General features: G+C 32.6%; 2 protein-coding genes and 1 pseudogene across 4 annotated transcripts; 1 reads left to right on the forward strand and 2 right to left on the reverse strand.

Annotated features, from left to right (window-relative positions):
• Window positions 1–78: 78 nt before the first annotated feature.
• On the reverse strand, window positions 79–4,863 carry LOC139815893 (ribonuclease H1-like; annotated as a pseudogene).
• A 1,316-nt stretch (window positions 4,864–6,179) lies between these two features.
• On the reverse strand, window positions 6,180–10,784 carry LOC139815992 (beta-catenin-like protein 1). 2 transcript variants are annotated; one of them, XR_011732885.1, is made up of 9 exons: window positions 10,307–10,784; window positions 8,791–9,041; window positions 8,369–8,709; window positions 8,045–8,280; window positions 7,774–7,968; window positions 7,570–7,708; window positions 7,312–7,478; window positions 7,039–7,131; window positions 6,180–6,957 (listed from the first exon to the last, which is right to left on the reverse strand). XR_011732885.1 is itself a non-coding variant. In XM_071783281.1 (9 exons), exons 1-9 carry the CDS (start codon window positions 10,388–10,390, stop codon window positions 6,869–6,871), a joined length of 1,680 nt encoding a protein of 559 aa, XP_071639382.1. In that variant the 5' UTR covers window positions 10,391–10,784; the 3' UTR covers window positions 6,180–6,868. The 2 variants fall into 2 exon arrangements, 1 of the variants encoding a protein (XP_071639382.1); XM_071783281.1 differs by having other exon boundaries at window positions 7,039–7,216.
• A 7,134-nt stretch (window positions 10,785–17,918) lies between these two features.
• LOC139813087 (lysosomal aspartic protease-like) lies at window positions 17,919–21,267 on the forward strand. Of its 2 annotated transcripts, none has more exons than XM_071778401.1 (8): window positions 17,919–18,292; window positions 18,804–19,030; window positions 19,546–19,679; window positions 19,824–20,023; window positions 20,147–20,269; window positions 20,351–20,483; window positions 20,670–20,713; window positions 20,792–20,930. In XM_071778401.1, exons 1-7 carry the CDS (start codon window positions 18,219–18,221, stop codon window positions 20,709–20,711), a joined length of 933 nt encoding a protein of 310 aa, XP_071634502.1. In that variant the 5' UTR covers window positions 17,919–18,218; the 3' UTR covers window positions 20,712–20,713; window positions 20,792–20,930. The 2 variants fall into 2 exon arrangements, with proteins under 2 accessions (XP_071634502.1, XP_071634496.1); XM_071778395.1 differs by having other exon boundaries at window positions 17,920–18,292; window positions 20,615–20,713; window positions 20,792–21,267.
• Window positions 21,268–23,615: the final 2,348 nt, after the last annotated feature.

Raw genomic sequence — 23,615 nt, forward strand, 5'->3', positions numbered from 1 at the left:
TGACCAACCATTCTGTATTAGATAATAAAATTAAGTAGTCAATAATTTTTAATTGTAGCAATTTTTTGTAGCTTACAATTTATCTTTTACTAACATAATCTGCTTTACTCACTAGAATTGTAAAAGAAAAGGTTTATTACATATCAGATTTAGTAAATTTTATAATAAATGTCTAATTACAGAATATTTTCTATAGGAAAGTTTTCGTAAACAAAAATAATTAGATAATCTAGAATGCAATTTATATGTAGAAAATATTTTGTACTGTTAATCTTCGTTCTTAAACTTGACTTTTATATCGCAAGGCGCCGTCTCTTGCCAGTTTGTCTGCCATTTCGTTACCATAAATTCCTACGTGTCCATTCACATGTTTCTAGAAAATTAAATATTTGGTATTTTCACAATAGTACAGAGCATATCTATATCATTTAATTAGATAAAAAAAAGATATGTATATGACATTTAAATTTCATTTCTATAAAACTTTAAATTAAATCTTAAAAGATTGCTTACCCAAGCAATAGTCAAAGAATTCAGTTCCTTTTCCATTTCCTCCAACTCTGTTTTATTTATAACTGGCTTGCCCTGCACCGTCTTCCACCCTCTTCTCTTCCAGATTGGCATCCATTTCGTGATGCAGGAGATAAGGAATTTGGAATCGGTATTGATTTTCAGCTTTTTGATTCCAGCATTCTTCGCCTGCCTCGCAGCTACCGTGACGGCTTGGATCTCTGCCATGTTATTGGTAGCTCGTCCCTCCACCGGTTCAGATACGTTTCTATAAAAGTTATAACTATATTATATACCGATTCATTGGATTCCGACAGACAATTGACAAGACTAAAAAATAAAACGTACAAGGGATGATTGTCTCGGAACCAAACGCCGATACCGGCTCGCGCCTCCTTGTGTATCCATTTGAACTGCACGCGCCATCCGTGAAAACGTCCACGTAGCCATCTTCGTCCACAATAAAGTCCGCTTTGTCATCCTATATAATTCCAAATTTATGGAATGTATAATTTTGTAGTATAATTTATTCTTATAAATCACACAAGAGTCTCAGAAACTATACTAATCAACCCCAATTCCATGGAATAAAAAAAAATTAATGAATTGACTGATTATGCACTCTGATATTAAAGTTTACAAAAAATGAAATTGATTAGTTTAGCTCTCAAGAGAGTTTATATAATTCCTGTGATTTATTTCAAACCTGATTAAGACACTGAGCTGAGCTCAGGCAATTGTCTGAAATATCTGACGCTATTTTTCTCTTTTTACTTGATTGTTCATTAGTATTGTCATTTGTCGATAAAGTCCTCTTTGAAACTGATGCGAATAATTTTGTCGGGGCTACCACAGACTGTTTATCACCAAGTAAATATAGTTGTTTCGGCAGAGTCTGAGATCTAGATAAAATATTAACTTTAAGTGATATTGTAATGAGATTTCCATCTTATTAGCTTTACAATGCACTTTTGTTATTAAAGAAACAGTTGTTATTCAAGTTTTACCTCGCAGATGTAACAATTTTTGACGAAAGGAGACTCTTGCTAAATAGCTGTAGTAAGCCTCAAGATGTAAGAAATTGACCAATCACAGTCGATTATTCTCCTCACATTCGCCTGTAATTGGTCAATTTCTTACGGCTTGAGGCTTACTACAGCTTACTACAGCTTACTACAGCTATTGTAGATCGGGCATAATATTTTGTATACAATACAGTTGCCGAAAAAAACTGAATAATCAGATTCTATAAATCTACATGAAGAACTTTTAAAATTATTTTCGCTGAGATTGACTTCAAAATATTAAAATATTTTATTAAAATTTTACGTAGTCAAATTTTTCAAGTAATGAGTATCGGCTTTCCCATTTATGCAATAACTGATAATTGCATCGCTAAAACATGCTAATAAAATAAACGAATGAATAGATTCGACAAATCATATGTCACGAATTTCCTTCATTATGTAGGATACATTACATTCTCGCTTTGACTGATCCAACATTGCAGTTCAACAATCTTTTACCGAGTTACAGAGCTTTCACTGTTCACACTTTGCCATATCCTTTACTGTCAAGCTATTATATCTTCTCCCAAAAAGCGACAATATATAGTTTTATTTCAAGTTAAGCGTAGAAACTAGTTCAATAAAAGATACAAAATTAACTAAAAACATCACGTTTCTTTTATATTATTTTTAAAACGAATCTCGTAGATTTCGAAACAATGAGTTATCAAACTCCAACTCAAATTTTTGTAGTTGATTTATAACTTTTGTGACGTATTTTCTTCCATCTACAGATGATCGGACCGTACATTTTCATTAATCAAAATATCTCCTATACATAATTTGCTCAACATTACATGTACCTTTGAAATTCTGAATTAGTAAAAAAGATAAATAAACTGGTAGAAAAATAAATAACGTAATATAAGTTTATTTATTTTGTAAACTATACATATATTAAGTAATAATTGTGTGAATTTGATTCTGTTTCAACTTATCATATTTTATTGAGCCTGAATGACAATATCAAAAACGTTTAAGGCTGTGTTCAGGGAGCGCGCTATTAGCGCTATTGCATCATCATTCTATCTTTATCGCTCATCAGGTGTAAAACAAGGATAGAAAATAGCGCGCTCCCCGAATCCAGCCTAAATGAAATAAGCATATATATTGAAGAACAAAAATCAAGTTGGAAATTATTTTTATGATATAATGTACCGATAAAAATAAATAAAATATTTATAGATATCATAGGCTTGTGAGGATTCTTTAGTTCTTAATTCTTTTTGTTTTAAATCAACCTGTAGACTTGAGAAACTTATAACTAAGCTACATTAAGTATAATTAATAATAGTTTTATTCGTACATCCAGACAAACTCAAATCACAAATTATTTTTAATCCATATATTATTTGCATGTAAAATCTGCATATGTAAAAATTATAAGTTATAATATTTTTGAAGAAAAAAGAAAACATAAGTTTACTAAATAAAAAAAATTTATCATGTCCTATGAATTTATTAAATACTGCAATATATTATATAAATCCAGTATTAGACAATGTAAATTTCTTATCTGTCATAAATGACGACTGGTGATACAGCATTTTTAACCGTAAAATAGCGTGACACATAATGTTCAGGCGTTAATTTTAAAGTTGGTACATCATACTTATCAGTTGTTAATAATTTTCGAAAACATGTCATAATCACATCGTCTTATTGAGCCAATTATAATATATAATAAAATCTGTTTAAAAGATTCTGCTTCATTATGCGTTACTAATTCAATTGTCAGATCTTTTTCTATTCCTTCATATGTAAGGCTAGATATTCTTAAAGTAATTACTGTTGATGGCGCAAAATTTTTTCAATATAACATTTTTTTTCTACCATGAAATTGATTTGTTTTTAGACAAAGATTCATCAAAAGTCGAGTTTTTATAATATATCACGTTATTCACGTCATTTAATGATGAATTCACATCACGTACAGTTTTATTTATCAAATTATGAAAAATTTCAAACTTGCAATGAATTGTAAGCGCATCTCTATGTGACAGAAGTTTGTCCAAGTCTCTCTGGATTTCAATTAACAATGTGTTATTCGATATAGGACCTGAAATGGAATTTGATGATACAACTTCTCCAGACGGTGCCATTACAGTAGTAGTACACAAAGCGTTAAATGTATTACTAGTAAGTATATAAAAGCATACTACATTAGAAAACGAGTTACAACTAGATGACCATTGTCTTAAAACTTTCATTTGAATCACGTATTGATCAGTTTTTGGAAACGGTGGAGACATTATCGTCTTCATAGTATTACGAAGACACATAAATTGATTAATTTTCCATGTATGGTCAAGTATATTCGAATGAATACTTGTTTCAGACCATGTCGTCTCAATATGGCGAATAGATATTGGCCGCCGAGATAATGGCAAAGATACTGTCTGCTCCTTTTCCGGGGTATTCTCTGTAGAGATATTCTCAATTTCTTTTTTGTCAGAAATCTGTAAATAATTAATTTACCTATGAATAAGAATCAATATCGAAATGTCATAAAAGTTTCTGTGCTTTTAAATAAAATAGATTAAATTTCAAATATCCTAACATGTAATAACATATTTACACATATAAATAAGAGCCATTGAAATATGAATTCACTAAAAAGTACATAGAGATTATCGGACATCCTATTTAATATTCTTTTTTGAATAAAAACATTATACGTTATAGACGGTCAGAAAAAAATTGAATAAATAGCGCCACATTGTACGACATACGAGAAAACTTAAATACAGTTATTTTCGTTGATCACAATCGATTTCATAAATAAAAGTTGTGTCACAATTTTGCGTCAAATTTCAAGAATAATTAGTAAACTACTTTTTTGCCCAAGTCTTGCACGATCTATAAATTCCATTAAATTTAAAAGACTTTTATTCATAATTTTATACTGCCCTCTCCACCCCTATAACAGCACTTTAATCTTTGATGTACATATAAGACCAATGTTTAAAATGTTTTTTTATATTACATATATAAACAGAGTTCTGTCTTGAATTCTGATACAAGTAACAGATTCGTCTGAAGTAGACTCTGCATTAATAATTTTTAATTGTTCAAATTACACATGCTAGTAGAAAATAAATTTGATGCGTGTATGAATATTTCTAAATTTTCTTTGCTATGTAGTGTATAAGTAAGTAACTATCGCTTTAAGGAATGTCTTTGTATTGATGCTGTATCGTTTATACCAAGTTTTATGTCCTTTCTAACGTTCTAATAACATGCACTCAACGAAGTTGAAAAAAGAACTTACTTTATTCTCTTCCATTATACGTTTTCGCTTTTCTGCTGAATCTTGATCAGTCGAATCGGTCGAACTAAGCTCTTACGTTTCTCTAACGATATGCTTCGTCAATATTTTAATACCGTCCAGACGAAGAAATTACTAGATTATAATGCGTTCACGTACAGATGTAGCAACTGATTCCTCTTATTTCCTTTTGTCAAATCAAGTTTCCAAGCTACTGCAAGTATGATGCCAAGATGTGATGTGAGAAACGATGCAAATGAACAAATGAATGCGACCATTGCATAAAACAGAGCCGGGGCGGGGGCGCCCGCCGCCACGCCCTGACAAGCGTGGCTCACCCCGCTCATCATCTCCCGTAAAATAAGTGAAGGGGACACGCATCCTAAGAAAATCACGCATGTATGTATGTACGTGTGTCACACGTATGTGGCTCCTTATTAGAATGCGTGTCCCCTCCATCTATCTCCCAGGTGAGCCGCGGGCGCCACGGTTCAAACCTCAAATCTGACATTTCTTAATTTGATACACCGATTAGTTGCCGAAAGAAACTGAATAATCAGATGCTACTGATGCTAGAGCTACATGAAGAACTTTTATAACTCACGACTATTTTTACTGACAATAAGATTAATTTCAAAATACTAAAATATTTTATTAGAGTTTTATGTAGTCAAGTCTTATTGTAATACTTAAAGCGTATCGGCTTTCTCATTTATGCAGTAACATGTTAATTTCATCGCTAAAATACGCTAACAAACTGACAGATCCAACATTACATTTTAAAAATATTATTATTGCTTAGGAATAGATTTCTTCTATCCGATTACAGAGCTTTCATGCATTGTTCTCTCTTTGCCTTACCTTTACTATCAAATTACTTTCTTGCCAAAGTGATAATATAAAATTTTATTTCGAATTAAGCACAGAAACTATATTAAAAAAGATACAAAATTCACCAAAAATATCATATTTGCTTAATTTCTATTTTTGAAACAAATTTATAATTTTGAAATGAGTTATCAAATTTAACTCGATTTTGAGTAACCGATTTATAATTTTTGTGAAACATTTTCTTCCATCTACCGATGATCGGACAGTATATTTCTATTAAATCGAATATCTCTATAAACATAATTTGCCAATACCATATGTCTCTGAATTAAAAACAAAGATAAATAAACTGATAGAAAAAGAAATAAGTAAAATATAATTTATATATATATATATATCTACGTATGTATATTAAGAAATAATTATAAGAATTTGATTGTTTTAATTTAATCGGATTTTATTGAAACCAATTAATGATCAACAATTAATGAATAACATCGAAAACGTATAATTGCGATAAACATTAAACAACAAAAATCGAGTTTAAATTTATAAAAGATAACTTGCTCGTTGAAAAGATAGATGCTAAAAATTCTGACACTGTAATATGCACAAGATGATCTACAGAACAATTGGAAATTTTTAATACAATATAGAACTGATAAAATTAAATAAAACATTTTCAGATAACATAAGTTTGTAATGATTCTTATTTTCCATTTCCTTTTGTTCTAGATCAACCTGTAGACTTGAGAAACTTATAACTAAACTAATAAGTATACGTATAACAAATATAATTAAATAGTTTTCGATTTATATAATTATAATTAATAATAGTTTTATTCGTACATCTAAACTCAAATCACGAATTATTTTTAATTTGTATTAATACTTATTTGCATATAAAATTCTTACATATATAAAAATTCAAAGTTATAATTATAGAAAAGAAAAAACCGTGTTTATTAATTAAATAAAAAAATATCCTTATCCTGTATTATGTATATTATTTTATGAATCACTACCAGCCAACGTAAATTTATCTATCATAAGTGGTGACGAAAACAACTGATGAGTACTGATTTCAAGAATTTCACTTTTCTCAATCAATTCCAGTATCTTATTTAAATCTTCTTGCAATAGATTTTCAAATTCTGCAACATCCCTAATGTCTTCTATGTGAAAAGTCATATCAAAATTTGTCAATTAATTGTAAGATACGTTGTTGCTCTGCTTCTTTCCATTCGGTATCACCGGCATCTCCTAAATTACCGGCGTATTCTGGTTTTGAAACAAAAAACATGTGAATGAATACATTGTTAATACAATATGTAGATAGATTTTATACTATACATAATTTACCTCTCATGATGTGGCAAATTGTTTTAAGGGATCTCTGCGCCAAGAGATCCCTTACTCGTTGCTTGACTGCAGGCGGACAACCAGTGCAAGCTTCTAAAAGTACATAATCTACTAAATTTAATATAAATAATCCGCCGTCTAATCTTCTCGAGTACGATTCTTTTTCGTCTTCATCGTCCTTATGATAAAAATAAAAAAAGAGTGTAAATTTTTATTTTTATACGTCTTCATTTTTAGAACGTCTCTGTTAAATGTTCTTCATTGTGCACGTACCTTCCCATTCTTTTTAACTTCTTCTACCTTTTCAAGATACTTGAAATGTAATTCCATTAATCTATCCACTTTCTCATAATCATTCTCCGTAAAATAACTAAGTAATGTTTGACGCTGTTGTCCTTTACAGTTCTTTAATAAGCTTGCTATGATTGAAATCACGTGTTCTGCAAAATTCATTATTTATTATTTCGCTATAAACAGTTAAATAAGTTGAAATTTTGCTTACTAATATTAATAGATATATCGAGACCATACTTTCTGCAGTAAGCATTCTTTTTCTATCGTGTGTTGGGGTTTTCATAAACAGAGGAAATATAGTTTGCAATCCAAGAATATCTACAAATTTGCTGCAGTTATCTTTTCCGTCCGGGCCATTCATAGCGTGATCTAAAACCTATAATTTAACTATAATACGGTACTTTATATAAATCCAACAAAGTCTGTTGCGAATAAACCCACTTTGAGAGATCCATCCCATGACATCTTTTTTTCTCGTAACATTAAGTTCATAAGTTGGAGGCCTTCGCCACGCAGAAATCTATCTCGATTTACAGTAGCCATTAAGCTTGAGCACAAAACGTTAAACAAATTTTCCATTATCTCTTCATTTATCTCATGTTCCTGTGCAGTCTGCGGATCGTGACTCTGTAAATACTGTAAATAATCGGTTTTAAGATAATTCAGCTTGGTAATGTTATATGCAAGGGCTTAGAAACATACAAATACATACAGTTAATTGTTGTAGCAAAACATCAATTCCATTCAAGTCACTTAAAAGGAGTCTATTTTCTGGCGTATGCTGCAAAAGTCTAGACAAGAGCATACAGGCGAGAACTTTGTTCGGGTCGTCGTCGTCACATGTTATTGTTTTAATTTTAACTCGACGTAACAACCATTGCATCAATCCCTGCTTTCCCGCATCCGCACATAAATCTGGTCTAAATTCCAGTAGGTTCATAAAAATGTCTGGAAATCAAAACCGTCGTTGAGTTAATCTAGTAGAAACATTATTTTGCAGAAAGATAAACGATATGCACGTTTATTAAGTAATTACCAAGTGTGTTATAAACACCGCTGTCCTCTTTATTCACTGTTTCATCAAGCCTCTCGAGATTTTGTACTAGAAGAGCGCAAACTTGTTGCTCCAACAAAGCATCGATAAATGTATCCGCGCTTTCTTGAAATTCGTGTAATATACCTTCTTTAGCCAATGCCTGCAGAAGATCTACCACACCAACTGCTATATCAGTATTTTCATGAGACAACAATTCTAGTAAAGAAGGTACGGCGCCTAACTCTACCATTAACATATGATACAAATTGGTTAGATTGGTTGCTGCTACAATTTGAAGCTCTTGCAGAGTTTTGTGCAGTTTTACTTCGGATTCCATAAACCTGCAAAAGGCCAAAAAGAAATCGAAAACAATTATACATTGAGATTTCCATCCGACATTTAGCTTCTACGTATTCACCTACTTCTCCAGTTGATCTGGGAATTTGAGTCTCATTATTTGATTCTTCAGAGCTCTTATCTCGAATAGAAGGATCAGACGTTCGAGCGTCGCTTCATCCAACGCTTCGACTTCAGGCGCCTCGGTTTCCTCATTCAATATATCTTGCTTTTCCTTCTCCGTTAGTTCGTCGAGCTTCTTAGGCTGTCTCACACTCTCCCATTCATCGTCATCGTCTTCCTCTCCTGCTGCCGGTCGTTTCGGTGTGTTTGGGGGCTGTACATATTACCATCGTTGAATTATCATATCGCCGTTATTTGTAACGAACGCAAGTCGTGAAATTTTCAATTTCACGATGAAAATTTCCGCTAAATCAAAAGTCATGACACATAAGTGAGAAATTAAATTAAACAAAATATATATTACTTTCGAGATAAATATAAATTATACAAGCCGCTGCAGAATAATTCCAATACGCACCTTATAATTAAAAGATAAAAGGGTAATTATTTAGAATACGCGCTGCACCTCGAATGTCAATAAAATTATGCTCATTCGTTTTGACACGAAACGAAAGAATCTGGCAGAAAAATGCGGCGGTCTGCCCTGCGAAGTGAGATATTTAGCGAGATATTTAGCGTTTAATAAAATAAATTGACAATAAGAGCTGGATGCAGTAAGTAGGACGCATATATATTTTATTATATACATAAACAAAAGATGAGATAATATTGAAAATATTGTTTATATTATAATTAAATATATACGTGCCTTTTTCTGCGCTTCTTATTGCTAATTTTGTTAACCTTATTTGATTTTATTCAGAACCTCAATATACTTTTTTTTTGTTAAAATACGTTAAATTTCAAATAAATATCCTAACATGTAGTAATATGTTTACATGTACAGATAAGAACCACTTGTTCTGATTTCACCAAAAGTACGTTTTTGAAATATATATACCCTATATTTAGTATCTTTTTTAATTAAAATAACACATTTTATGTAAAATAATCATAAAATAGAATAAATTCAATGAATAGCCAAGTTGTAGGAAAGAACTTAAACATGGATGTTGTCGTTAATCATGATCAATTTCGATAAATACTTTGTGTCAAATTTCAAGAATAATTAGAAAACTGGTTTCTTATGTAAGTCTTAGACAATCTATAAAAGTTAAATTTAAAGAAAAACTTTTATTTATAATTTTATACCATCACATTCATATTTTGATGTATATACAAGTATATAATTTAAAAAATGTGTTTCATATTACGTATAAACAGAGTTCTATATTAAATTCTGATAATTAATAGACTTTTTACAATAATTTTTAATTACATTCAAATTACACGTGCTAGTAGAAGAAACAGATTTGATACATCATATGTGTATGAGTTTTGCTCCGTCACACAAAATACTGAATAGTTACTTTAGGAAATGTCACGAATATACTGATGTGTTTACACAAAATTTCGTGTGCTTTCTAGCATTTTAATTATGGAGCAACGAAATTGAGAAAAGAACTGTTAAGAACTTACTTGCTTCTCTTTCATTATGCGTATTTTCTTTCTCGCTGAATCTTGATCAGTTGAACTTGAGATTTTACGTTTCTCTAATGACATGGTTCGGATATTCTCAGACCAGATGAAGAAGCTATCAGACTAATGCGTGTAGAGATGTGGCAACTGATACCCCTTTGATTTCTTTCTACCAAAAATCAAGTTTTCAAGCTACGGTGAATATAACGTCAAGATGTGCAACAAACAATGCGAATTAACAAATAATCTCGACCACAGGTTACTTCTGAGATGCCAAATTTGAGCCCTGACTCACCTGTAATAAGATATGTGGAGAGGTAGCGAAAACCGGCCTCGATAGCATGCGGTAACACGTGGAGGGAATGGATCACGTGCCGCACACATGAGCGTGCCGTGTATGTACGTATATGAGCGCTGAGAGCGCGACACGTATGTACACTGCTCGCACTTGTGTACAGCACGTGAGCCATCCTCTCCACATTCCCTTCACGTGCTACGGTTTCTTACATTACTGTATAGAGAGGACATGTATACTAATAAATAAAGAAAGATCCACGTACATGTATCAGCCGATAGAAAAATAAACAAATAACGAAATATATAAGTTTATGGATTTTGTTATCTACATATATTAAGGAATAACTATGAATTTGTTTCCGTTTCAATTTAATCGTATTTTATTGAATCCAAATTAATGACAATATCGAAAACATATAATTGCGATAAGCATATTGAAGGCATAAAAATCAAGTTTAAATTTCATTAATATGAATAATAACTCGCTCGTTGAAAAGGTAGATGCTAAAGATTTTGACTTTTAACACTGTAATACGCACAGAATAATCTACAGAACAATTGGAAAATTTAATACGATATAGAACTGATAAAATCAAATATAGATAACATATAGGTTTATAAGGATTGTTATTTTCCATTTCCTTTTGTTCTAGATCAACCTGTAGACTTGAGATATTGTGTAAAATCTTATACCTACATCTAAACTCAAATCACAAATTATTCTCAATTTGTATTAATACTCATTTGTATATAAATTCTTACATATATAAAAATTAAAAGTTATATTATATTTGTGGAAAAGAAGAAAGCACGTTCACTAATTAAATAAGAAAAATATCTTTATCATGTTCTATGAATGTTATTATTATAAATCAAACATTAGCCAATGCAAAAAATCTCTTATCTGCCAGGTGGTGGCGAAAAAAATTGATGAGTGCTGATTTTTCAAGTGGTTTACTTTTCTCAATCAATACCATTATCTTATTTAAATCTTTTTGCGGTAGGCTTTGAAATTCTTTAGTGTCCGTAATTTCTTTTATGTGCAATTTAATAAAACTTATCGAATGTGTTTCCAAAAATTTGGCATTCAAACGATAACGCAAGCTGTATAAGTTTCAATAATATATAGCGTAACAAATAATGTTCACACACGTTAAGTTTAAAGTTGTTACATCATACTTATCAGCTGTTAATAATTTTTTAAAACATATGTCATAATCATATTGGCCGGTGTATTCATAGTCAGATCTTATATTTAAGATCGTCTTAAGTTTATCTTTAGATGCTGAACAACTCGTTTCATTGGCTACAGCATATCTAAAGATAAACTTAAGACGATCTTATATACAAGGATCTGACTACGAATACCGTCCATTGTCTTATTGAAGCATTTATAATATATAATAAAATCTGTTTAAAAGATTCTACCTTATTAAACGTTACTAATTCATTTGTCACATATTTTTCTATTCTCTCATGTGTAAGGCAAATATTCTTAAAGTAACTACTATTCGTGGCGCACGACAATTTTCTTGATATAACATATTGTTCCTCTCCTATTATAAATTTGATTGATTCTTCATCTTTAAACCGAAACTCATTCAAGGTCAAGTCTTCAATATGTTTGCCTTAAGGTGCTTTTTCACGTTGACGCTCGACCGGCTCGACGTTCATTTTCAGTGAGCAAAACTCTTCAGAAATAATATTTTATATTTATATATATGTCCGTAAAATATTACTACTTGAAGATATTACTTAAAAATAATTAATATTTTACGTATTTTGAAGTTTATTTTTGAGTGTACTGGGACGATCAACGATTCAGCGTTGGATGTTGAATAATTTCAACTTTATTTCTTGACGCTAGCGTCAAAGTGAAACCACATGACTCTAGAAATAATAATTTTTATTTATTTATATTACATAAATAAATTTATATATATACATATATAAATAAAAAATATTATTTTTGAAGATTTTTTCTCGTTAAAAATGAGCGTAAAGCATCAACGTGAAATGGCACCTTAAGGTAAATATTCTTAAACTACTGTTGCGGGCGCACAATTTTTTTGATACATTTTTTTCTACCATAAAATTGATTTATTTTTAAACCGAAACTCATCAAAAGTCAAGTCTTCAAAATATGTCACGTCTCCTGAAATTTCCGTTGAAGATAGTGGTGGATTCATACGTATAGTTCTATTTATCAGATTACAAAGAAATTCGAACTTGCAACGTATTACAAGCGCATCTCTATGATCTAACAACGGAAGCTCCTCTCCAAAGATTTTAATTAACAATGTGTTATTCGATATAGGATCTGAAATGGATTTTGATGATACACATTTTCTAGACGGTAGCATTATAGTAGTGGGTAGTGGTACACAAAGCGTTAAATGTATTAGCAAGTATATAAAAGGATATTGTATTAGTTGACTGACATCGTTTTGAAACTTTCATTTAAATCATATATTGATTTTCTGGAAACGGTGAAGACGTTATCGTCAGTTATCGTGTTCATAGTATTATTACAATGCCATAAAAATTGATTAATTTTCCATGTATGGTTAAGTATACTCGACTTAATCTGTGTTTCAGAATAGCTCGTGATAGATGGTGAAGATGGCAAAGATACTGTCTGCTGGTTTTCCGGGATATTCTCTGTAGAGATATTCTCAATTTCTCTTTCGTCAGAAGTCTGTGAATAATTAATTTACTTATGAATATAAGGATCAACATCGAAATGTCATAAAAGTTTCTGTGCTTTTAAATAAAATATATTAAATTTCAATCAAATATCCTAACATGTAATAATAATGTTTAAATGTATAGATGAGAGCCACTTTTAACTAAAAATACATAGAGATTTTTTAGACACTCTACATTTAATATATCTTTTTTTTAAATAAAAATAACACTTTATATTAAACAATCAGAAAAAGTTGAATAAATAGCCAAATTGTAAGAGAAAATATAAATACGGCTATTTTCGTTGATCACAATTGATTTCATAAATAAAAGTTTTGTCATAAATTTGCGTCAAATTTCACGAATTATTTGTAAACTACTTTCTTGTCTAACAATAAGTCTAAATACTTAAATCTATAATTCCCGTTAAATTTAAGAAAAAACTTTTATTTATAATCCTATGCATTTTGATGTATATTGTATAAATCTAATTTTTTAAATATTTTTTTACCTTATATATCCTAAATAGAATTCTATCTTGAATTCTGATAAAAGTAATGCATTCGTCTGAAGCAGATTTTTTGCATTAAAAACTATTAAAAACTACTTGAAGGTTGAGAGACACTTTAAATTTATTCTTTGCAGTTGCACTGCGTTACATTTTCTATTTAAAATGAAATAGATATATAATTATGCTGTAGAGAAAAAAGAAAAAAGAAAGTCAGCTATAAAAAATATTTTTTTTTTTTACTGTTAAATTTTAAATATTGTTTCTCGCGTACACTTGACGCCTTTCCTTTATTTTTTCGAAAAATAATTTTATAAAATTTATGTACGTACATATTGTACATATAAGCATGCTTTTATAGACAATATAAACAAAACATTTTATCTGTTTTATATACATATGCATCGCGCAATGTATAGATTCACGACGAAGTGCCTGCCGCGTGAGATCGCGAGAGCACTTGCGATTAATCATTTACATTCAGCGAATTAGGAGTAAGAGGGGAACAAAGGGGAAATGTTTGCTTGCAGACTTCCTGCACCATGGACCAGAATCTAGCACGTCTACAGAACCCTCACCGATTTTTGAGAGAAAATCGTTTCCTGGAAGGGGAAGACCCAAGTAAGCCTATCGCCGGTTGATTATTTAATTTCTTCAATTTCTCCCACGATACTTCCGGATCTCTAAGCTAATCGGTCGTTTTTTATATTTAACACATTATTGACTACCAAAATTCGACGTTAGATCTAAATTTAAAATACATAATACTTAAACTAGTTATTGATTACCCAAATTACTTAAAAGCCGATAGTTAAATATATATTATCTGAACACATTTCCCAATCAATTTAGAGAAAAGGCTGTTTTACTAGATCAGGACTAGACCTTTGTTGCCTATAAATAATATTGATAATATAATTTAATTATATGATATAGTACTGTTCTATAACTTTTGGTTGAGACTACGTTTCAAGTAACGCTCGAAAGTAACGGCGCGTGGTTTGTTGGGGTGATAAATTACATAAATTTACGCAAATAATATTATTAGGCAACCAAGAGCCAATTTTGACCATAAAACGGCCTTTTCTCTAAATTAATTGTATTATCATATCGGTATTATCATATGTTTGACATTTCCTAAATTCTAAACTAAATATGTCCTATAGTTTGCAAGGTAATGAGATAAAGGAAGATCCGTTTGCATTCCAGGATGTTACAGCTGGCGCGTCATACCAGCGAGCGGGCCTGGCCATCCCAAGCACCAGTCGGGCAATCCCTGTGCCAATCGGGACCATCAGGAGCGTGACGGATCAGGAAACCTGTTCGTCCCCAAGCTGGACTCACCCTCGGGGTTCTCCGACGCGTTTGAGCTAAGCGAGCGAGCGCCGCGGTCACAACAGTCAACGAAACGTCCGTGACTTCGTAATCGCGGTGTAAATAGCGTGTAAAAGCCTCCGACGCGTACGCGGGAACCCCTCGCCGTAAGGTAAAAGAGAAGAGAGGAGAGTTAAAAAAAAAGTAAATAGCGAGAGAATAAAGAGAAGAGTATAAAAGTAAGAGAAAAAAATCGCGCGAGAATTTATGTAAGCCGCGGTCCGTCGTTTCGTTAATGCGAATTGGCGCCTCACGTCCGATCGCCCAGCCACTCAAGTGATATTATAATTCCACATGCTCTCTCTCTCCTTCGTCCTACGCCCCGGCCTACGTCGACGAGAACGCGTCCGTCAGCTCGACCACCGTGCTCCGGAAACTGCCACCGGCCGTTTCCCGGCGAGATCGGTCCGACACGTCAAGATATATTAGGGCTAAAAACGATTTAGGCGAACGATCGCAAACGCGCCGCGATTGATCGTATACTTAAACAAAGTTAAGTTTAACGAGAGACAGAGAATCTATGAATCAGAGAATAAGCTGCCGTTTATTGGTTCCTCTCCGGATGGAACCGCCAAGTTTTACGCATCGCGTCGAGCTCTACGTTGTTGTCTGTTCTATAATCGTGGCGGAAAAAAAAGCAAGTGGAACGCCGGACGAGCGTTTCGACGACGATCCGTATAAACTGCCGCGTTTTATTCCACACGCTCCGTGTAATAATCCTAGTTAGTTAAATTGGCGGTGCTATACGCGCGATCCGCATCCACCTCGGATTTCTTCCCTCCACGCGACGATCTCTGTACGCGGGTATATCTGCCTCCGAAAGCACGTGAACCGCACGTACGCCCCTCTCCCTCCCCCCCGCATACAGTCTTCTAATTGTTACGAGATGAAAATACGACGCAAACGCGCGACGACTGCAATTAAACTGTAAAAGTCTAACGGTAACTGCCATCTTACTCTATTACGAAGCGACCAACGCGACCGCGAAGAAACTTAATTACGATCGATCGAGACCGCCCCGCGAATCGTTCTCCGACAATTGCACGTGTCTCTCTCTCTCCCTCTTGGCGCGAGACACCTGCACATGCATATTGAAGCGAGCAATATGCGAACCTCCGAAAATTTTCCCCTTGTCTTCTAGTCATTCTCATCGATCGAGCTTTCATCGCGCTATAATCGAAACGCTACCATCTTCCGCTTCTCCACAAAGAACGTTACCGTCTAAGTAAAGAGAAAGTATAACGCGACCAAAGTCGTTGTCAGTGTCGTTTTAACTTATCCTCGAGACTGAAAGAAGCATCGTAGATTTAGGTTTACACTCGACGTCTGTCGCAAGGCAAGCTCATATATAAGTCTCTGCGGTTCGTGCGAGAAAATTTAACGACGCCAGTGAAGAAAGAACACCGTCGGAAAGGAACGTCGAATGCGAGCGGATGCCGAGCGTAAATCTAGTTTTAGTAGACGAATTACCACGTAGCGTAAACGTAACGGCCGAACGTAATGTCTGTAAGCTGTCTATTACTACTGTACCCGTTGTACACCTCGCTCATCACAAACTGCCGCGTACATCACCCGCCATCCGAGACCCATCAGTCCCTCCTTCCCGACAGATGAAAGAAGAAGAGAGTAGGACGAGATAGAAGAAAACGTAAAGGCGATGCCAGTCTGCGTCGATTAACGATCGACGGACCCCGAAGACGATGGCGATGATGATGATGACCTGAGAAAAATTATTGAGGTACACGAAAAGAGTACTGTTTCGCGAATGTTATCGCAACCTTGATAACCACGTGTTGCCATCGTGCCGAAACGTCACCCGTTGGCTGGTTGGGTTACCGTTCACCCCGTTCACACTAGGTCGGGTGACGATGATTTTTTGGTCGGCCAGTTTAAATTCCCCCGTGCCCCCCCGTCACCCCCCAATGTGCCGCCCCTGTTATTTCAGCCCTCGAGTCCTTCGCGCGAAGTGGAGGAAAGCGAAAAAGGAGTCGCCCTGTTGATATATCGTCTATCTTTACGACACACGAAATAATTTACCACGAAATTCGTACTATTGTGTTTTAGACGACTTTAGATTGTTTATATTCGATTTACTTTGTTGAATATTATACAACACTAATTCCATATTGGAAACGTGCCAGTGTGTTTCTTATTACCCGTCCGTCCATCTCCTGTCCGCTAAAATTTATAATGGCAAATCTGTTTTGCAGAAATGCACAAGTTGATTGACGCAAGAGGTGCAATACAACTTTTATGAGACAGTGTGGAAAGAATTTTTTTTTCTTTCACAAAAAATATTGATTTTTTCTCTCGTTGTTCTCTCTCCGCGATGCTGATTGGAGCTTTTGCTATATGTTGTGCTTATTTCGTACCATTATCACGCAAATTAGATATTTTAATAGCTTAAATGTTAACAGGATTAATTTTATTCATTACGCTTGAAGTTATGATTTATTTCACTTTGCTCCTGATTAATATTCCTAATCATATTGCAATACGTTGTCAATTTTCCAGATTTTTTATTTTCACGAAAGCCGGATTTGAAAGCCTGAATTCTTAGAAATTCGAGGAATTCTTGGGAATGTAAAATATTCTTGACAATTGAGAAAATTCTTGGAAACTGACAAAATTCTTTATTTTGATAAAGTTCTTAAATTTGACAAATTCTTTATGTTGATAAAATTCTTAAATTTGATAAATTTTTTATGTTGATAAAATTCTTAAATTTTCGGCATCGCATTGGTCAATTGCCGAATTGCTTAAATATGATTGATCAATCCTTTTTCTCCATCCGAGATCTCGAAGCGATTTCTAATATCGTTCGAACACAAAGCTTTGGAATGCTTCACTTGTTTTTCTGCCCTTCTGCCCCCACCTTCTTATAAGCACAAGGACATACACGCACATTTGTATATAAGGGAACGCTCAGCAATTTGACTGCCTGTTCTTTGTCTGTACGTATCGGTTGTGGATTGACTCGCAGTTCTAACGGTCCTAAAACAATTTTGACTTGTGTAGCTTCAGTCACCAAGAAATTCAGGAAACATGTATCGGCTCTTTGTGACGATGACGGTAATCACGGTAATCAACTTCGCGTCAATCAACGCGGAGTTGATTAGGTAAGTACATGTTATATACAAACGATTCACATTTATATCGACACGATAAATTATAATACCGTACAAAGATCGCGCTTCCAACTACTTGGAATCGTCGCAGAATTCGCGATAAATAATTATCAAATCAATTTCAAATACCATAATTGTATCAAATCTGTGAGAAAAACGCATTTTGAAAGTTGGAATAAAGTGAGCAAACTAATTACAAGAGATGCTTTGAGGATTTCTTCGAAAATCTTATTTTAAGTGAGATTAACGTCGTGTGATATCCTCTTTTCATGATGACACCACAATCTCACTTAAAATACCTAATTACATTTTAATGCGTAAATATATGCAGGTAGCATTTATTTCTTAATGCCAAAATGTTGAGGCTTTAATAGCTTTTAAATAAGAATTGCTTGAAAATGATCAAATAAATTGTTTGAAATTCGTATTCATGTTGTACGATACATTCGCGTTTATACGATACGCATATAATATAACGGAATTTTTTTTATGTTGCTTCAAGAATTCCGTTATACAAGACATTCACCGATGAAAAATTTTTGACGGAAACTATGGCACGACTCCGTTCGGGTACGGCAAACGTATCTCTGATTGATTATGACAATTTACAATATTATGGTACTGTCGAGATTGGAACTCCACCGCAGACATTTAAAATACTTTTCGACACTGGTTCCTCCGATCTCTGGGTACCATCCAAAAACTGCAACGTCAGGCAACCTGCTTGCTGTGAGTATATCATAACATCGCTACCTCCCCGATATTCTATTATTTTTATATGTACATTTGAACATTTGTATTAAAAAAATTAATGTTTCAAGTATTAAAATAATCTTAATTATTTTTTTCTCGTTTAATGATTGATATCAAATAAAAAAATAAGATAAGAATAATGCTGTAGAATTGTATCTATTCCATTTACATTTCAAGTAAAGTTATAAAACCTTTAAAGCAACCGTTTCAAAGATTCGAATCAGTGGTAAGGTAAATATTATGTAGCTAAGTTCCATACTCTCTTATTTACATTATTTATCACGCTTACTTTAAAGATACAAATAATTTCTTATACAAAACAGCTCGCATGCTGAAGCAAAAAATATAAACATAAATATATTTGATGATTTAACTAAATATATTTGATGATTTAACTCCTATTAGTTATATATTTAGATTAATATAGAGAAATTTATATTTCTAGATTTTTCAATATTAACTGATTTAATTTTATTTAATTCTTTTTGCAGCGAAACATAATAAATATGATAATACACAGTCCACCACATACGTGCCAGAAAAAATTACGTTTGATGTTTCTTACTACGATGCAAAGTGGCAAGATGTCAAATTGTACGGAAACTTATCTAATGATAACGTAATCGTAAGTCATCGTCAAGAAAATGATATATTTAATTATAATCACAGTCATAATCTATGAAAATTTTCTAAAAAGCACATGTTGCTATTATTCTCCGAAAAAGAACGCTCGCAATTATACTTTATTAATAATATTAACGTTTCGTAGATTGGTGGCCTTGGGGTAACATCTCAGATATTCGGCGAAGTGTTTAATTTCTCGGAAGGTTTTTTGCCCTGGGCACAATGCGACGGCGTTCTGGGGATGGGTTATCCCGACTTATCTGAATTTGAAGTGCCTTCTGTCTTCCAAAACATGATTGATAAACATGTGGTGTCCCAACCAATTTTTAGCTTCTATCTAAATCGGTTTGTATCTTTCCGTATGCCTCACGTGTGTTTAATACTATTTTTTTAATTACATACTTTGTCTTTCCATGCAATGTAAAATGCAAATGTATAAAAAATGTAAAAAATATACAACCTATACAGAAATCTCACGGACGTGTTTGGCGGTGAACTGATATTGGGTGGCACCGATCCTTCCCATTACGAGGGCGAGTTTACATATGTTAATGTTACTAAAAAAAAATACTGGCAAATTACCATGGATAAGTATGTAGTTTTTTTTCTAAATTATACGTATGTCAACCAAGGATTATATGTAAGCTAATTGGTAATGTTATCCCACTTTAGGTTTCAAATAAAAAATTACACCTCTTGCTCGGAAGGCTGTAAAGCTATTGTCGACACGGGTTACCCTAGGATAGCTGGACCACCGCAGACTATCGAAGTTATTTACAGAGAAATCGGTGTTGTTAATGATACGGTAATTTATTATCCCTTTCTGCAATGGCAGTTTTTACAATTATCTTAAATAAATTATTGAAATAAATTAATAAATGTTTGATAAGTTACGGATTATTAATATGGATTACTAACATTGACCTTCGTTTAAAGGTGCCATGCGACGATGATTATATTTCTAAATTGCCCGATATCAATTTCGTCATAGGTGGTAAGACGTTTCGACTCATTGGTCAAGATTATATCTTGAAGGTAAAGAATATTATTATATAAAAGTTATTTAAATTGTTTTTAGAATAGAAATATCATGCCATATTTAATGTCTCATAGCTTGGCGCTGACATTGGAGGTAAATGCATTCCCGGCTTCCAAGCTGTTCCTCCGTTTGATGGTATAGAATGGGTTTTGGGCTATGTATTTATTGGTCGGTACTACACCGTATTTGACATGGAGAACGACCGAGTGGGATTCGCCACTGCAAAAAATTAAATCTTGATTGCCTTCTCATGAAGTTATCATTAAATATTAGGAAATCTAAGTGACATTACTAAACAAATAAGTCATATTATAGCTTCTTTAGAATATCGACTGACATATGGTCTGTAATTTTATTTGGACTATTATTTATATGTATATTTGGTATATTTTTAAATTAATACGTATGTGAGAATTTAGAAGAAAGATATATGCAATATTTATTCTACCAACGATATGGTACATCTTGTTCTTTCGGCAACTATCGAATTGTTAGATATTGTGAATACAACTTGTATATAAGTCTATTAAAATGAAGTATATATTTTTAACACTGAATATTGATTTCATATATCGCCCTTTCAATCTCATCTTAATGTAGTATCCTGAAAAATATTATCTCGTTTAATCTTATAAATTTTCTGCTTACATACGAGTACAAGATATCATATAACATTCTGCTTATATGTATAAGAGTTATGACATACCGCATTTGTAATCAATATTATAACTTTTTACATTTCTTATGCTTACACAAACGTATACACGCATAAATCTTTTGCTTATTAATAAACATTATCTAAAATTTTCGACACATAGATACGAAATTGTGGATACGAAAATTATCATGTCGTATGTATTCTAATTAATAAATTGTTATAATATTGCAAACTTGGCTTAGGTATCTCACTATCGTTAATATTATAAACTTATATTTTGAAATTGTTATTTTTAGAAACTTGCATATTGTATTAACTACTGCTATAGTTTTGAATAAAATATGATACACAAAGAAAGATTATCGAGTAATTTTGATACATAATGTGTAACAACGATAATATTTTATGGCAATACACGTTTGCAAAAATTTTATTGATTACAAGCCAATATGTCTCTACTCTAATATTAAAAGAAAATATCACATTATGGTACTATTCTCAATATGAAGACTACAGTGGCGCAAGTGTAATACAGATTAAATTAGTGAAAAGAGCTATTAGGCTGTACGTTCGAAGACTTCGAAGCCCAATGTTTAGAACTTTTAGAACTGTTTGTTCGCTTTACCGCCCTCCTTTTCACCTTCTTATAATAAACACAAGAATGTCCGCGCGCATCTGTACATGCGAGCAGCGACGGGAACGCTAAGTTTGATTACATTCTTTGTTTGTTGTGTGTATCGGTTGTGGACTGATTCGAAGTTATAACGCTTCTAAAACCTTCTTGATTTTTGTAGCTTTAGTCGTCGAAATATTCGGGAAATATATATCGACTCTCTGTTGCAATCGTGATAATCAACTTCGTGTTAATCGACGCGAAGTTGCCTAGGTGAGTATACATATATCGCTACCTTCCCGACATTCTATTATTTCTATATATACATTTGTATTAAAAAAAAAATTATTGTTTCAAATATTAAAATAATCTTAATTATTTTTTTCTCGTCTAATTCGATTGATATCAAGTAAAAATGTAAGATAAGAATAATGCTGTATAATTGTGTCTTTTCCATTTACATTTTAAAGTAAAGTCATAAAAACTTTAAAGCAACAGTTTCAAAGATTAAAGTCAGTGGAAAGATAAATATTATATAGCTAAGTTCCACAATGATAAACTCTCTTATTTATATGATTTATCATCACGTTTACTTTAAAGATACAAATAATTTTCGACACAAATCAGCTCACGTGTCTTAAAGCAACAAATATAAACATGAATACATTTGACGATTTAGGGATGTTCTGGATAGTTTGTCAGAATGCTACAAAGTTGATGAAAATTTAATATCATATTCTGTGTTCTCTTTCAAAGTTCGGAGCCAAATTTTAAATCGATTCACAATTTAGATAAAAAGTTATCAATTTTTGAATATCCATTTTACAAAGATTTTATAGAGAAAAGTGTGAACATAAAAAAATGCTACCAATATAATGATATTTTACACATAAGTAGATTATCAACAATATGGCAACAAAATTTAAAACAATTTACAAAAATTTTTTTTGAGAATTTTTTTTTAAAGAAAATAATAGTAACAGTTATTTACAGTCACTAAATCTACGTTTTTTACGTTCTGTTAGATTTGCCGTAACTATATTTCATATACATTTTTTTGTCTTTAGACCTTTCTGGATAATTAATATCGGTGTTTTTAATATTTCTTGCATACTTTCAGTTAGGACGGGACACTCCCAATGAAGAGAATGACACAAGAAATCCAATTGAGGGTACCTCCTCGTCTGATAAGATCTGTATAATTGTCGAGGATGTTATCACGCGTGGCAACGATATTCTAGAAGGGCCGTCAAATGTATAAAAAAGGATAACCCAAACACTATAGAAGTTTATGTGGTTGATATGGAGTAAGGTAGCAAGAAGAATCTCGAAAATCACGGGATTAAAGTGAAAAGTCTATTCGCGGGATTACACAATACATGAAGTACGTTCTCGAGGCTGGAAAGATCACGCCCGAAATAGTTATAAAAACGTTGATGATTACGTGGCAGCGAATCAGGCAGCGAATATTTCCACTTAAGATATATAAATTGTAAATAGATATTTATAATAGATATTTTATGATTAATGCCAGTATTATACATTCTAATTTTGTCATTTTAGTAACTCTATTGCTTTTATTTATATAGACGCACCAAATGACAAATTCAAGCTGCATAAGGTAAAT

The sequence above is a fragment of the Temnothorax longispinosus genome, chromosome 1 (genome assembly GCF_030848805.1).
Source record: "Temnothorax longispinosus isolate EJ_2023e chromosome 1, Tlon_JGU_v1, whole genome shotgun sequence".
Lineage (NCBI taxonomy): Eukaryota > Metazoa > Arthropoda > Insecta > Hymenoptera > Formicidae > Temnothorax > Temnothorax longispinosus.

Bases quoted from the DNA above. Each gene is read 5' to 3' on its own strand.
- LOC139815992 (XM_071783281.1), bottom strand. From the start codon at position 10,390: ATGTCATTAGAGAAACGTAAAATCTCAAGTTCAACTGATCAAGATTCA. The intron at 9,042-10,306 runs GTAAGTTCTTAA...TAATATGTACAG, and splicing joins GCATAATGAAAGAGAAGCAA to CCCCCAAACACACCGAAACG. The intron at 8,710-8,790 runs GTAGGTGAATAC...GGCCTTTTGCAG, and splicing joins TTCCCAGATCAACTGGAGAA to GTTTATGGAATCCGAAGTAA.
- LOC139813087 (XM_071778395.1), top strand. From the start codon at position 18,219: ATGTATCGGCTCTTTGTGACGATGACGGTAATCACGGTAATCAACTTC. The intron at 18,293-18,803 runs GTAAGTACATGT...TGTTGCTTCAAG, and splicing joins ATCAACGCGGAGTTGATTAG to AATTCCGTTATACAAGACAT. The intron at 20,484-20,614 runs GTAATTTATTAT...CTTCGTTTAAAG, and splicing joins TCGGTGTTGTTAATGATACG to GTGCCATGCGACGATGATTA.